This window comes from Coregonus lavaretus (genome assembly GCF_964263955.1).
Source record: "Coregonus lavaretus genome assembly, contig: HAP1_SCAFFOLD_3511, whole genome shotgun sequence".
NCBI lineage: Eukaryota > Metazoa > Chordata > Actinopteri > Salmoniformes > Salmonidae > Coregonus > Coregonus lavaretus.
Genome location: NW_028166500.1, coordinates 1 through 16,978, shown reverse-complemented (window position 1 = coordinate 16,978; position 16,978 = coordinate 1). Strand labels below are relative to the sequence as shown.

The window sequence follows — 16,978 nt, the reverse complement described above, 5'->3', positions numbered from 1 at the left end:
TATTTTTACAGTAGGCCTATACTGCATGTACTTCCAATGGCAAATTTACATCAATAGTAGGCTAGGCTATTCGACATCTTATCACACAGCACATTTATCATGCTATTATTTCTTGAAAAGTGCTCTCTATTTTATTCCGAAATAGGCTACATTTTCTTTATTTAGAAACTTCTGCTCTACATTATTATGAAAAAAAATATCATTTTTTTTCTAGGACCATGACATGACAACCATAAAGAACTGAGGACCATGCACATGACAATACTCAAACAGAACATACAACACATTTGGACCAGACATGACTGTAGGGAGTGCCATGGGGCAATACACTCAATCAATAATAGAGAACTTTGTTATACACTTAATCCAGTAAATTAATGATAACCGGTCTACAATGAAACAAACCTTTATTTTTCATGAACAATCCTTCCATAGAATAACAGAGGCTATGTTCACATAATAGTTAGCAGGGAAATTAACAGTAATTACAAAAACACATTTTTCTCGCTCAACAGGAATATTCACCTTTACCCTGGATCATTTAAAAACAGAGCCAGAGATCTTACTATTTACAAGCATTATTTACATTAGCAAAGCCTCCAGGGAGAGTCTTATCTACATCACCAGAGTGCTTGACAGAGTGCCCCATCCATAGTTTAGGAGCATATAAAAATCTGACTTTCAGGTAGAGGGGGAAGCAGAGAGCAATTATTACTAAACCTGTTTTAACAGAACACCTGACCAAAAGTTCTACAGACCACAAAGAAAATAAGTGACAGTAGTGCTTTATACATTTGTTTATGCCTCTTTTCAATTAGATATTGGTTTATCGCCTTGAATAGATCTCCCATACACACAGTACAGTACATACATACATACATACATACATACATTTTACATTTAAAAATGTAAATACATACATGTACCAGACAGTATACATTTACAACATCCTTCCTCAGCAGTTGAACACCAGAAGGTTGTTATTGCAGAACACTCTCTCCACGGACCACTAAAAAAGGGCATTTTACATAAGCTCCAAAACACATGGTCTTATTTCTTCCAGTTTGTACTTTGACATGTAGGCTCTGACTGTACAGTATATTAAAATAGCTGTGGTGGTACTCTGCCGCTTCAGATAAAATCATCAACATAGCATTGAGACTAATGCAGGGTCTTGTTAATACAACTACTAAAAACATCACAGACAAGCTTATTTCTATATATGTTTTTCCTCATCACACACAGACACACACACAGCCTGACAAAAGAGGCCAAATATCAACATGGTTTCTTTGTAGATATAAATAAGGCGGGAACCCTGGGTCTGTTTGTCAGTTGCCCTGTTTCCTGACAACAACGTCCATCCTGTAAAAAACATATGAGACTCCTTCTGCACAGCCCACATATCCAGTGAAACAATAGCACTTCACATTCAGTCATAAATGTAGGAGGAAAATCTGATTTTACATGCAATTTAAAAAAGTCATCAAAATGAACTGGGTAAATAACGGTGCCTATGATGTGAAGTAATTTGTAGTCTTTTTGAGTGCCATCATTGTGGGGTTTCCATCACAGAACACAATGTCTCCTCTGCAGTCAGCACATATGTATTGTTCCGCAGCCAGAAAGTAGAACAGGATGGGTCCAATGTCAAGTGACAGTATTAAAGATACACTCCAGGATCTTAAGCACAACAAATTCGTAACATATAGTATGATTTGGATTCATAACATATACAAATTGTACATAATTTTGTTTAAATAATTTGAAGGATTTAACATATCATACGAAATTGATGACAAGTACACAACTTGACGACGTAGTACACAAAAAACTGAGACCGCTTTTGGCTGGTGAGCACCACATTCAGAACTACTGGTGTAAATTATACAAAGTTTGAGAGTACATCTTTAAGTACAGTACTCAGTGGTGAGACATCTGTGTAAACCCTGTTTTCTCTTATGTCCCTGCCCCGACTTTGAAGATAGAAATGATCAACTCTTGTATCGTTACAGTATGATTTCCAGTGTGTGTGCATGTGTTGGTGCTTTGTGCTTTCGGACTGATCAATGGAGTGGGGCAGGCTTCATTCAGAAAAGCAGAGTGAATCTCTCTGTGACCATTGGGCACATGTGATGTCAGGGGAGTCAGGAGTCAGTCTATACAACGCCCTCAATGAAACTGGTGTCCAGGTGAATGATGAGCATGCGCAGGAAGGACATCTCCTTGCGTGTGTTCTCAAAGATGATTCGTGGATCATCAGACTGGCAGCGGAGGCAGTTTGGGGCCATCACCATGGCAAGGTTATTGACATCCATCTTAGTAACAGACACATTGGCAGGCTGAGCAAACACCTGGGGATAATTAGTGTGGGACAGGGAGAGAAATTGTGAGGGACAGAGGGAGAGTATGTAAAGTATCTTGAAACAGAGATTGACCATATTCTATATTAACAATACAGACAATAAATGACTACTGACAAATTAATGAGTTTGTAGTAATTTGTTCCATTTCAACTACCTGACCAATGAATATGATAATAGTTGTGTGTCAGTATGACCGTCTAGTGGTGTCCAGGACAGGTACAGTGTATTAGCTGTAGTGTTCTGTGTTGTGTGATGATTACCTGCAGGAAGTGGATAAAGTAGCACAGCACCAGTCTGTTGAGCTCAGGCAGACACTGGACAACAGTGATAGCTGCCACAGGGTCGTCATAGTTACTGACACACTGCTTGTAGAAGGCCATGGGGATGAGAGGCTCCTCCAACTCACGATACCACAGCTTCATAAGGGAGGCTGGAGGAGACAGGGACAGTGTTAACACTAGCGCACACACACACGAGCACATACACACAGATAACAGAGGTACAGACTACCTCACCAGGTACGTTGGGGTCTGAGAGGTTTTCTGGGATCCTCCATTGGTCGACCTGAAGCTTAAGTGCGTTGACTTCATCGATATCTCCTGGCACCCTACAGAAAATGCAGTATTCAATATTCAGTATAATTCAGTACTCAGTTACACTGCATGGCCACTAGGGGGAAATACAACCCCACTATAAAAAAATCTATGTTGAGTGGCGTAGCTAGTAAACCCATTATTACATGGTAATATATTCTACATGTAGAATTGGTTTGCACTCGGTTAGCAAAATACTGGCACTCTGTTCTAGGGATGGGCATTTGAAATTATTTTACTATTCGAATAATATCATTACATTTTTTCGGATATATGGATAGTCAAATTTTTGATTTATTTAAATGATGCAAATGCACATGGCAGAGGTAAACAGTGGACATGCTGCTTTTCGCCAGTAGTTTGGCTAACAGCACCAGTGAAAGAGAGGTCTGATTTTCTCCATGATAAAACTGATTCTGTTACTAAAAGGTTTTCTTGTGAGTATTTTGCATTGATCTGTGTCAGGTATTGTGGAAACTACACTGCTCAAAAAAATAAAGGGAACACTTAAACAACACAATGTAACTCCAAGTCAATCACACTTCTGTGAAATCAAACTGTCCACTTAGGAAGCAACACTGATTGACAATACATTTCACATGCTGTTGTGCAAATGGAATAGACAACAGGTGGAAATTATAGGCAATTAGCAAGACACCCCCAATAAAGGACTGGTTTTGCAGGTGGTGACCACAGACCACTTCTCAGTTCCTATGCTTCCTGGCTGATGTTTTGGTCACTTTTGAATGCTGGCGGTGCTTTCACTCTAGTGGTAGCATGAGACGGAGTCTACAACCCACACAAGTGGCTCAGGTAGTGCAGCTCATCCAGGATGGCACATCAATGCGAGCTGTGGCAAGAAGGTTTGCTGTGTCTGTCAGCGTAGTGTCCAGAGCATGGAGGCGCTACCAGGAGACAGGCCAGTACATCAGGCGATGTGGAGGAGGCCGTAGGAGGGCAACAACCCAGCAGCAGGACTGCTACCTCCGCCTTTGTGCAAGGAGGAGCAGGAGGAGCACTGCCAGAGCCCTGCAAAATGACCTCCAGCAGGCCACAAATGTGCATGTGTCTGCTCAAACGGTCAGAAACAGACTCCATGAGGGTGGTATGAGGGCCCGACGTCCACAGGTGGGGGTTGTGCTTACAGCCCAACACCGTGCAGGACGTTTGGCATTTGCCAGAGAACACCAAGATTGGCAAATTCGCCACTGGCGCCCTGTGCTCTTCACAGATGAAAGCAGGTTCACACTGAGCACGTGTGACAGATGTGACAGAGTCTGGAGACGCCTTGGAGAACGTTCTGCTGCCTGCAACATCCTCCAGCATGACCGGTTTGGCGGTGGGTCAGTCATGGTGTGGGGTGGCATTTCTTTGGGGGGCCGCACAGCCCTCCATGTGCTCGCCAGAGGTAGCCTGACTGCCATTAGGTACCGAGATGAGATCCTCAGACCCCTTGTGAGACCATATGCTGGTGCGGTTGGCCCTGGGTCCTCCTAATGCAAGACAATGCTAGACCTCATGTGGCTGGAGTGTGTCAGCAGTTCCTGCAAGAGGAAGGCATTGACGCTATGGACTGGCCCGCCCGTTCCCCAGACCTGAATCCAATTGAGCACATCTGGGACATCATGTCTCGCTCCATCCACCAACGCCACGTTGCACCACAGACTGTCCAGGAGTTGGCGGATGCTTTAGTCCAGGTCTGGGAGGAGATCCCTCAGGAGACCATCCGCCACCTCATCAGGAGCATGCCCAGGCGTTGTAGGGAGGTCATACAGGCACGTGGAGGCCACACACACTACTGAGCCTCATTTTGACTTGTTTTAAGGACATTACATCAAAGTTGGATCAGCCTGTAGTGTGGTTTTCCACTTTAATTTTGAGGGTGACTCCAAATCCAGACCTCCATGGGTTGATACATTTGATTTCCATTGATAATTTTTGTGTGATTTTGTTGTCAGCACATTCAACTATGTAAAGAAAAAAATATTTAATAAGATTATTTCATTCATTCAGATCTAGGATGTGTTATTTTAGTGTTCCCTTTATTTGTTTGAGCAGTGTATGTTAGGTGAGCGCCTGTAATTGCTATTTGAAGTGGGGAAAATAGTACGTTTTAAAAACTACATTAAAAAATGTGTTTTATTACGTTTCAAATGTCATGGTATATCATTTAAGATCACATTTAATTTAGACAAAGCTTTTTCATTGTAACCAAAAAATAAACAAGTAATGAAATACTAATGTCCTTTCGGATATCCTGATATTCGATTAACCAGGTGCAAAGTACTCTTGGCCAGTAAATGCTACCGATGTGTCAAAGCCTTAAAATTATATGGAATTGAATCAGCTACAGAAAGACCAAACAAAGACTAACTACACATTAAACATTGCTGGTCTCCAGGGGCTCTTGAGCAGTGGTGTCACGATCGTCGTAAGCAATGGACCAAGGCGCAGCGTGATATGCGTACATCTTTTAATGAGTACTTTAAACACACACAACAAAACGATACGTGAAGTCCTAAGGTTAACAAACACAAACCTCTCCGGAACAAGATCCCACAAATGACAAGTGCAAAACAGGCTGCCTAAGTATGGTTCCCAATCAGAGACAACAAGCCACAGCTGCCTCTGATTGGGAACCACCCCGGCCAACATAGAAACACATGAACTAGAACATGAACATAGAACACTAAACATAGAAACTAACACCCTGGCTCAACATATAAGAGTCCCCAGAGCCAGGGCGTGACAGTACCCCCCCCCCAAAGGCGCGGACTGCGACCGCGCCAACTAAACCCAACAGGGGAGGGGCCGGGTGGGCATTCCGCCTCGGAGGCGGATCCGGCTCCGGGCGTGACCACCACTCTCTAGCTACCCCCCCCGTAGCGCCCCTGGTCTGGTCCCGCTGGCTGGAGCTGGACTGGACATCGGTGGAGCGGATTGCTTAGGCTCCGGTGTAGAGCAGCTTACCAGTACCTGACCAAGCACCGGTGGAACAGGCACGGGCTGTGCCGGACTGACGACGCGCACCACTGGCTTGGTGCGGGGAGCAGGAACCGGCCGGACCGGGCTGGCGACGCGCACCACTGGCTTGGTGCGGGGAGCAGGAACGGGCCGAACCGGGCTGACGACGCGCACCACAGGCTTGGTGCGGGGAGCAGGAACAGGCCGGACCGGGCTGGCGACGCGCACCACTGGCTTGGTGCGGGGAGCAGGAACAGGCCGGACCGGGCTGGCGACGCGCACCACAGGCTTGGTGCGAGGGGCAGGAACAGGCCGGGCCGGGCTGGCGACGCGCACCACTGGCTTGGTGCGAGGGGCAGGAACAGGCCGGGCCGGGCTGGCGACGTGCACCACTGGCTTGGTGCGAGGGGCAGGAACAGGCCGGACCGGGCTGGCGACGCGCACCACTGGCTTGGTGCGAGGGGCAGGAACGGGTCGGGCCGGACTGGGAACACGCACCACTAACTTAGTGCAGGGAGCAGGAACGGGTCGGGCCGTACTGGGAACACGCACCACTAACTTAGTGCAGGGAGCAGGAACGGGTTGGGCCGTACTGGGAACACGCACCACTAACTTAGTGCGGGGAGCAGGAACGGGTTGGGCCGTACTGGGAACACGCACCACTAACTTAGTGCGGGGAGCAGGAACGGGTTGGGCCGTACTGGGAACACGCACCACTAACTTAGTGCGGGGAGCAGGAACGGGTCGGGCCGGACTGGGAACACGCACCACTAACTTAGTGCGGGGAGCGGGAACGGGTCGGGCCGGACTGGGAACACGCACCACTAACTTAGTGCGGGGAGCAGGAACGGGTCGGGCCGGACTGGGAACACGCACCACTAACTTAGTGCGGGGAGCAGGAACGGGTTGGGCCGTACTGGGAACACGCACCACAGGCTTGGTGCGGGGAGCCGAAACGGGCCGGGCCGGACTGTGGAGGCGGACTGGAGGTCTGGAGCGGAGAGCTAACACAACCCGTCCTGGCTGAATGCCTACTTCCACACAATATGTGTGAGGCATCAGCACAGGACGTAAAGGGCTGTGCACTCGTACTGGCGCTACATCACGTGGCACTGGCGCAGGATATACGGGACCGAGGAGGGGTACTGGAGGCCACGAGCGTTGAGCCGGCACACTCCGTCCTGGCTGCATGCCCACCTTAGCACGACACGTGCGTGGTGCTAGCACAGGACGTACAGGACTGTGCCGGAACACTCGCGGCACAGTACGTGGCTCCGCATAACACGGAGCCTGCCCAGACTCACGCTTCCTAGCCTGAGTACGGGGAGTTGGCTCCGCTCTACCTCTAGGCTCCGCCAACCACCCCTTTTGCCCCCCCCCAAAAAAAATATTGGGGCTGTCTCTCGGGCTTCCTCCTCGGCCGGTACCCTCTGCGTTGCCGCTGCTCCTCTCTGTAGCGCGCCTCCACAGTCTCCTCCCAGGGACGGCGATCCATTCCGGCCTGAATCTCCTCCCAAGTCCAGGATCCCTTCCCGTCCAGGATCTCCTCCCAAGTCCAGGCTGTCTGTTCCTGGACACGCTGCTTGGTCCTCTTTTGGTGGGATCTTCTGTCACGATCGTCGTAAGCAATGGACCAAGGCGCAGCGTGATATGCGTACATCTTTTAATGAGTACTTTAAACACACACAACAAAACAACAAAACGATACGTGAAGTCCTAAGGTTAACAAACACAAACCTCTCCGGAACAAGATCCCACAAATGACAAGTGCAAAACAGGCTGCCTAAGTATGGTTCCCAATCAGAGACAACAAGCCACAGCTGCCTCTGATTGGCACCACCCCGGCCAACATAGAAACCCATGAACTAGAACATGAACATAGAACACTAAACATAGAAACTAACACCCTGGCTCAACATATAAGAGTCCCCAGAGCCAGGGCGTGACAAGTGGTAGTCAATGTTTGCTCTGTTTTCTGTCTCTGTACAGTAAGCTGCACAGGGAACGTTTGCTTTAAACTGTACTGCTTCAGGAGACCACCCACTAAGGCTGACAAATACATTTGTCTAGATCCTTTCTTTGTCTACATCTCCTCTTATGACTGCTACCTTGCTAAACACACACCACTACCCCACACCTCATTGGTGAATACCAAGGTTGGGGTCCATTCCATTTCCAGACAATTCAGGAAGTACACTGAAATTCCAATTCTCGTCAATGCTTTTCAAATGAGGAAATTTGGAATTGGAATTTGGTTTACTTTCTGAATTGAAATGGAATTGACCCTAACCCTGAGGTGTTTGGCTGACCTCCTGTCCGTCAGTCTCACCTGAAGATGCCCTCGGTCTGGGCCCCTCCCAGTGCCAGGACATATTGGGAGAGCTGCACCTGTACCCAGGGTAGCTTCCTGTCTGGGAAGAGTTCACTCTGGCGCTCCATCACCTCATCCAGGGAGCTGCCGAACAGGGAGGGGGTCACGATGGCCAGCCTGCTGTGGTCAATCTCCTCCAGAGTGGGCTTACGAAGACCCTGCAGGGGAGGTTCACAGAGCGTGACTACTAGGACGTTTTGTACTGTACATGTATGACTCTGTCTATGATTATGTCTATGACTGTCGACATCAAAGATGATATCTGAAATAGACTATAACTATGTCTTATCTTTATGTTAAGGCCTGTGACTGTCCCTATAAGGATCTATCCATGTCTATCCATGATAATATGTTTCTGACTAATGTCCATGTTTATCTATTTAGCATTACTTATCTCTCTAGCAACATCTGTATTGGTTTGGTCCACTGTGGGTATTTAAAAAAAAGAGCGAAATTCAGGGCGGGGTTATGTATTGTCCAAGGCTGCCCCCCTTGTCGATATTCCCCACCCCTTTGCCCTGCTCATATCTCAACTTACCTTTTTGCCTCCAGTTATGGCCACTTTCTGTAGTTTGCGATAGCAGAACTTTGCATACGTGCTGATAGGTAGACCTGTAAAGAGAGAAGAAAGACAGGGCCACTGTAAGACTGAGGAATGAGACCCGAACACCATGGGAAATCCAGCTCTCATTGTAGCTGCAGCTCACACCTACACAGATACATCTGCTCAGTGAGTGAATCCTGTGAGGAACTTTCCAACCAAGCCAACATATAAAGGGTTAAACAATTCCTCACTAAAAGGACAAGCTATTTGTTCCCACAGATGTCAGATATTTCCAAGGAGGTAATTAAAGAGACATGTTTGCAGTGTGATTCTGCCATTTGGGGATCAGAGCATACACGCCTCAACTGTCACGGTACAGGAGACTGGAGCCAGCCAGCCATCCAGCACATCATGTCCCAGGTGATTAATCAGACACTTAGAACACTGGAGGGAGCAGAGGTATCCCTACCTACACCCCAGCCCTATACGTTGTCACTGTGATAACTCAAGTTCACACATAAAACAGGCCTCCACTTCCCTCCCTGAGCCTCCCTATCACACCCATGGGGTCCCGTCCATCTCCCTTCCTTCCCAGAGAACTCTCTCTCAGGTGGCTGAACCCCGGCCAGATGGAGAACTTTGTGCTGCGATGAAAAACATCCTTCCCGGAATGTTCCCTAGCCTGAACTGAAAGCCCCTGGATTTATAGCAAACAGGTAACTGACTCCCATGCATGTTCACAGCCAACGTTAATCTGGCCCAGTTTGACTGTAATTACAGCTAATTACAGAGATCATACAGATAATTTCGCTCATGATCTCAGAGAAAACACACTGTTTTTCCCAAGACTCCCTGAATTCACTAATCATTAGAGGAAGAAAATAAAGAGTTGGGTTATTTTCTTTACCCAGCCTGAGAGCAGGTTTGAACACCAGCGGTGGTCCAAATGAACATGTTGTTTGGATAAGGCAAAACAAACAGCGAAGCAACCAGAGCCTGTGAGAAATCACCACAAATCACCACTCATTAGAGGATTAAGAGCACAAGGCAGAGAATGTGATAACAGCTGCCAACACATGGGATCAGAAAGTATCTCTGAGATTCTCCAAGGGATCTGTTTAGTCAGTGTTGCTACCTCAGTCAAGTCTAATTTCATAGCTAATTGTTTAAACCCAAGTAAGCAAGGCCCGCCTCAGCCCAGCCTAGGCCCAAGAGAAGCCCATCCCAGTCTAGCCCAGGCCGAGCCCAGACAAGAGGCCTCCAGTTCCCACACGTGACTCCCTCCCACCCCTCTGCTCACAGCTGCGCCGTGCCCACATCATGAGTAATATAATGGCCCTCCCCCTCAAGTCATTATTACAGCCAATATCTGAAAAACTCTTCAGTGAGTCACTCCCATGAAGGGTAACCATTCCTCATGGCCTGTGGGTCACTGACGTTGTCCAGTGTATAGGTTGGTGGCACAGTCATTGATGTAAAATGTGTGTGGGTTTACCAGTGTGGTCAATACTACGAGACGAGTATAGGTTCTTTGCTGATGACATTATCAAGGCTGGTATTGTGGGTTGCCCTAATGAGGTCATGTGCAGTGGGTAGGCTTTCCTTAAATCGTTGATGGACACACAATGTGGGACTGCCAGAGGGAACCACTAACATGGCTCCCTATTGTGTCTCTATAGAAATTGTCATCATTCAGCTCTTTTATCACCTCCTGTGGTATTCTGTGAAAACTATTCATAATATCTACCAGGGAAACTCTGCATATCAGCATGGTAGTCAAGTGACATATCATTACAAATTTCCATTTCACTCCAAATTCTTCATCTGCAGTGAGATAAATATGAACCACGTTCGGTTTGTAGTGGTTTCTAACCAATAAGGAAATAACAGACAATTAATCTTGAAAAGTGGCAAATTATTGGTCTCTCACTTCAGCACTCCCCAACAGACTTCCTCCTCGGCAACACTTCCCATACTAAACATTCATCTTTATAATGTTACCTTAGTGATCTCAGACCTACCTTCTTCATCCGTGTTCTGTTTCCGTTTCTTTCTGGACTTTGAGTTCTTCTTCAGTTTCATGTCTTGCTGGTCTAGTATGAACTGAGTCACTGGAAACCAGAAAATAAGGCAGAGGTTAAAAGGCTATTCAGAAAATCTAATAACATCCACAAAGAGCAAACAGGAGAGAAGAGAAGAGGTAAAAACCAATTCAAACCATCACACCCCTCAAACTAGACCTGTCATGCTGATAATGACACACACACACACACACACACACACACACAGAGTGACGGAGGAAACAGGGAAATTCGACCCACCCTGTTGCTTGTCGCTGCTAGGCTCTGTGTGCCTCTGGATGTATCCCTCCAGGTAGCAGCGGAACTTGGGTGAGGGGGCAAAGAAGGCCAGGCTGACGGCCATCAGCTCCCAGCCTGCAGCCAGGCTCCTTGGGCTGGTGTTGCCCGTGGTCTGCCTCACCAGCTGCACGTACAGCTCGTCCCTCAGGCCCTGCATGCCCCAGCACTTGGTGATGATGAGCAGGGCAGTGTGGCGGCGGTCTAGGCGGGAGGGTCTGTCTCCCATGTAGGCCTGGACCAGTTTGAACATCTCACAGGCCTCCTTCCTCACAGCGCGGTCACTGGTCACCAGCATGGGCTTCTTGATGGAGCCGCGGTTCCAGGAGAGCATGTTGGCGATGGAGACACGGCGGCGGAACAGGCCCTGGGTGTGCATGTTCAGGTGCTTGCTGGCCCAGTCCGCCATGCCTGAGTTGTCTGGTGGGGGCTGGCGCAGGGTGGTGTAAGAGAGCTGGTGGAAGGAGCCTCCTATTTCTCCTCCATCTCTGTTGTCATGGGAGACGGAGCGGTGGTGGTGGGGGCCCAGTGAGCCTGTTCGTCCATCCACCATATCTTTCTTCCTGCTGTCCAACTGAGCCTTCAGTTCCAGGGTCCCTGCCTTCAGGAGACAAAGAGAGGGAAGACAGAGGAGAGAGAGAGGGGTGAGGGAAGAGAGGAGAGAGAGAGGGGTGAAGGAAGAGAGAGGAGAGAGAGAGGGTTGAGGGAAGAGAGAGAGGGAGAGAGTAAGCGTCAGTGCAGCTGTATGTATGTATGTATGTACAGTGCATTAGGAAAGTATTCAGACCCCTTGACTTATTCCACATTTTGTTACATTACAGCCTTATTCTAAAATGGATTAAATTGTTTTTCCCCCCTCATCAATCTATACACAATACCCCATAATCACAAAACAAAAAACTGAAATATCACATTTACATAAGTATTCAGACCCTTTACTCTGTACTTTGTTGAAGCACCTTTGGCAGCGATTACAGCCTTGAGTTTTCTTGGGTATGTTGCTACAAGCTTGGCACACCTGTATTTGGGGAGTTTCTCCCATTCTTCTCTGCAGATCCTCTTAAGCGCTGTCAGGTTGGTTGGGGAGCGTCGCTGCACAGCTATTTTCAGGTCTCTCCAGAGAAGTTCGGTCAGGTTCAAGTCCGGGCTCTGGCTGGGCCACTCAAGGACATTCAGAGACTTGTCCCGAAGCCACTTCTGCATTGTCTTGGCTGTGTGCTTAGGGTAATTCGCCCCAGTCTGAGGTCCTGAGCGCTCTGGAGCAGGTTTTCATCAAGGATCTCTCTGTACTTTGCTCTTTCCCTCGATCCTGACTAATCTTGGTTTCATCAGACCAGAGAATATTTTTTCCATGGTCTGAGAGTCTTTAGGTGCCTTTTGGCAAACTCCAAGCGGGCTGTCATGTGCCTTTTACTGAGGAGTGGCTTCCGTGTGGCCATTCTACCATAAAGGCCTTATTGGTGGAGTGCTGCAGAGATGGTTGACCTTCTGGAAGGTTCTCCCATCTCCACAGAGGAACTCTGGAGGTCTGTCAGAGTGACCATCAGGTTCTTGGTCACCTCCCTGACCAAGGCCCTTCTCCCCTGATTGCTCAGTTTGGCCGGGCGGCCAGCTCTAGGAAGAGTCTTGGTGGTTCCAAACTTCTTCTATTTAAGAATGATGGAGGCCACTGTGTTCTTGGGGACCTTCAATGCTGCAGAAATGTTTTGGTACCCTTCCCCAGATCTGTGCCTCGACACAATCCTGTCTTGGAGCTCTACGGACAATTCCTTCGACCTTATGGCTTGGTTTTTGCTCTGACATGCACTGTCAACTGTGGGACCTTAAATAGACAGGTGTGTGCCTTTCCAAATCATGTCCAGTCAATTTAATTTACCACAGATGGACTCCAATCAAGTTGTAGAAACATCTCAAGGATGATCAATGGAAACAGGATGCACCTGAGCTCAATTTTGAGTCTCATAGCAAGGGCTCTGAATACTTATGTAAATAAGGGATTTCTGTTTTTTTTATTTTTAATCCATTTGCAAAAATGTCTAAAAACCTGTTTTCGCTTTGTCATTATGGGGTATTGTGTGTAGATTGATGGGGATTTTTATTTATTTAATCCATTTTAGAATAAGGCTGTAACGTAACAAAATGTGGAAAGAGGGAAGGGATCTGAATACTTTCCCAATGCACTGTGTGTATTTATGGACTGTATGTCCACAGCTGCAGTCTCCTCAGTGTGGATGAGCTGCCTTTCCTCTGCTCTGCAGTGCGAGGGCTCCAGGGGGAATTGTTGCAGGATAGGCACATTCATTTTCTAATGCCGGAAAGGAACCGCACCACCCAAAAATGCCCCAATATCCACATGGGCCTTTTCGTCAGGAGCAGGTGAGGAGCACAGAAGGGTGACATAAGAGGCCCTAACTATTTCTGCCCCGACCCACCTCTCCTTAAACACTGCATGTGCAAATCCACTGTCTGATCCCAAGTGGGATTTCTGCCTATAAGGAGCCCTATCCACAGTCACTGCACCTTCACAGTGAAAACCAAACCAGTAATCCAGCTCTGGTCAGACTCAGAGAAACATCCAGGAACAACAAGAAACCCAGGCCAAATCAAAGCAGGAATTTACTATCTGAACATACAATGTTAAACATATTTCTTCATTGTGACCATGATGTAATATGGGGTTGGAGTGTGCCAAAGAGCCTGGAATTTAGATTTAGGGTTCCTGCTCAAATAGCGCAGATCTCCAGATTTGGGTTTGGCAGCACTTCTTTATATATGGTCATATGGACTTCATGGTCTTAATTGAGTGGCATGGGTCACTGTTTAAGATCAAATGGAACAAGGCAAAGGAACACTAACAGTATGAATTATATCTTCTATAATTCCCCTTCTCTTTTATACAGATAGCTTTAAGATGCCCCATGACATGGTAGTAATTCAACGGCAGAGTTTAATTACATTTCTATTTAAGGAGGCCAATAATGTCCAAAGTCCTTAAAATCAGATTTTAATATGAAACATTCAAGGTTGTATATATAGATTACACAGTGAAAACAGATCACATTTCCGTGCTGGCTTTAAACCCCTGGGTTTACTGGGTTTTGAAAAAGACGCAAATGTTCTGCTTCTCTACAATGGAATGGATAGAAAAATACAGGCAAAGCTTTACAGGGGTATAGTCAACAACCAAAAGTGTGTGTATTCTGTACGTGTATCATGATATAACAGCAGGTTTGTAGAGTATTCAAGAACAGGCTTAGGGACCCATTTCCAATATTTGTTTAAATGTGATTGCTTCAGTACCAACCCCTCATGGCACCAGCCCCTGAGCCCCACCCCTACCCAGCTCTCCAACCCTGTGCCATCTGGGACAGTGGCCCTCCTTCCTGACCAGGGGAACCATGTATTGGACCAGTGGGGCCTCTGAGCCTGACACTCCTACCATCGTCCAGTCTAATTGTTCTGTTTACAGGTTTTATATTATAAGATATTTTTTAATTGAAACATCTTTACCTTTTTGGCTCTATAGTTTCATTGGAATACTGGAACTCACATGATACGGAGAGGGGTGCGTTGTTGAGAGGGCTTTTGGGATTATATTTGGCAGCGCTCATAGCACTAAAGATCTGCTATGGCTCTAAACGGTTACTTATGTAACTGTTCATGAGAGGGAAAATGCTCCCCTAACTCAAATCATGTGCACCTGTCCTAGCCTAATAAGTCAACCTCCTGACAGTGTGTGTGTGTGTGTGTATATATTACTCTGCCTAGTCAAAATATAATTATCACATTTATCTAGTTATATAATAGGCCTAATGAGCCAATCTGTCCTTACTGTGGTGTGCACAACTTTAACTTGGAATTGAGACACTCTTACTAGTCTAGCAATGAAAGTAGTCCTGGAAAGCACCAGCAATGTTACTACCTCCAGACAAAACAAAACAGAATCCAAACAAACCGTTCCACATAAACAGACCACACAACAATAGGCACCAGTCAGGGTTTTAACCAAATAGACAAACCAGAACTATTCAATTTATCAGGTCTAATCTCTCACAGACAGACAGAGACAGGTGACAGAGACGAGACGGAGACAAAGACACACAGCGGAGCGGATGCGTACCTGTGAGGGGGGTCCGGGGGTGTCTGGTGAGGAGAGGCTGGCCTGGCTGGTGATGCTCTTCTCCAGGGTGTCCACCTTCTCATAGGTCCTCTTCTGCCTTCCTGGCATCTCCAGCGGCGCCAGGGCCGGGTTGCTATGATTACCCACCCTGCTCAGCAAACGGCTGGCAGAGGGGGCATCTTCTCGCACCCCCAGTCCACCAGCCTTCATCTCCCTCATGGTGTTGGAGCGGCTCACCACCTCCCTCATCTCCGCCATCAGTCTGTCGTTGAGGGCACACAGGTCCCCGCTGCTGCCCACTGAGCCTGGCCTCCCCCCGGCCCCTACCCTCCGCCGGCTCTTCCTCCTCAGGCTGGGCGAGGGCCCAGTGGAGTAGCCAGAGTCCTGGTAGGTGGAGGTGGTCTGGGGGCCTGGAGGTGTGGGGAAGTCCTGGGAGGCCTGGCTGCTCTGCCTGCTGTGGCAAGCCTCCACTGCCCTCAACACACTGGCCTCCAGGGCCCGCCACATCTGCTTCTTCTCCAGGATACCTGGCATCACTGGGGTCCCTGGCTCCCTCTGAGGCTGGGGCTGGGCCAAGAGGGGGTCCAGCCGTGGGGTGGGGGTGCGGGTGGGGCCGGGGGAGGTGGACAGAAGGGCCTGTTTGGGATCCACATTGACCATGTGCTTGATGCCCTCCAGGCCAGCAGGACTGTAGTCAGAGGCAGAGGGATTCCTCTTGTGCCTAGAGATTGAGTGAGAGGAGCCAGGGTGCTGGAGGAGCCTGAGCTTCTGCAGGCTGTGTGTGGGGGTGAGGCGGGACAGACCACCAGGCCCATTATGGAGGTTAGCCCCCTCCACCTCCATGTCCGCAGGAGGCTCATCATAAATGGGACACTGTGATCCCGTGTCATCGTAGATGGGAAGTGTGGAGGCATACTGGGGAGACACTGACCTGGGGGTGCTGGGCTGGGACCTGAGATTGCCTGGGGTTTGGGGAGGGTCAGAGGACACCAGATAGAAGCTGCCGTTCCCCGTCTTCCTCAGGTGGTAGGCATCGGCGGCCATCTTGCCAGAGGGGGCAGTCTTGTAGCCCTGGGCAGAGCAGGCGTGGGCCCACGGGGGCTTGCTGCTGATGGGGAGGAGGGTGAAGGCCTGGTTGCCACTGGGCTTGGTGTGGGTGTTGTGGTGACAGAGTTGCAGGGCCGGGCTAGATGGGCCTCCAGGCTGGATCCGACTCACACTGTTCACGTTAACCAACATGGCTGCCTTAGACCCTGGGGAAGGCTGCCATCTCTGAGAGAGCTCCCTGGAATAGAGAGAGAATGAGGGAAAGGATGAGATCTGGGTTTGGATTTAAAGAGATAACGCACACACATACATCAGATGACAGTCACCCGAACAAGCAAAGCATTGTTCCTAACTTCTACAAACCTGTGGCTACCTGTAAATAGTGACCATCTAAAAATGCTCCACAAATTAACATTTCAAACTCAGGCAAAGTTAAGAAAACAACTGCGATCCGATTCCTCGCATTCTTCCCCACATTTCACCGACCCTCCAAAGGCTTTTGTTCCTTTTTTAGTCCGGCCAGCCAGCCAAAACACTGCCTTCTAAGTAATGAGACAATAACTCCAGTGTGTGTTGTGCAAACCAAAATAAATAATGACCACTGCACATCTATCCG

General features: G+C 48.1%; 1 protein-coding gene across 1 annotated transcript; it reads right to left on the bottom strand.

Annotated features, from left to right (window-relative positions):
• Positions 1-397: 397 nt before the first annotated feature.
• LOC311114631 (rho GTPase-activating protein 39-like) lies at positions 398-16,600 on the bottom strand (the record flags this gene model as incomplete). Its single annotated transcript, XM_084189874.1, has 8 exons — positions 398-2,354; positions 2,627-2,796; positions 2,882-2,973; positions 8,253-8,452; positions 8,833-8,906; positions 10,860-10,949; positions 11,160-11,796; positions 15,316-16,600. Coding segments are annotated over 8 exons (2,743 nt in total), but the record flags the coding sequence as incomplete, so codon positions are not given.
• Positions 16,601-16,978: the final 378 nt, after the last annotated feature.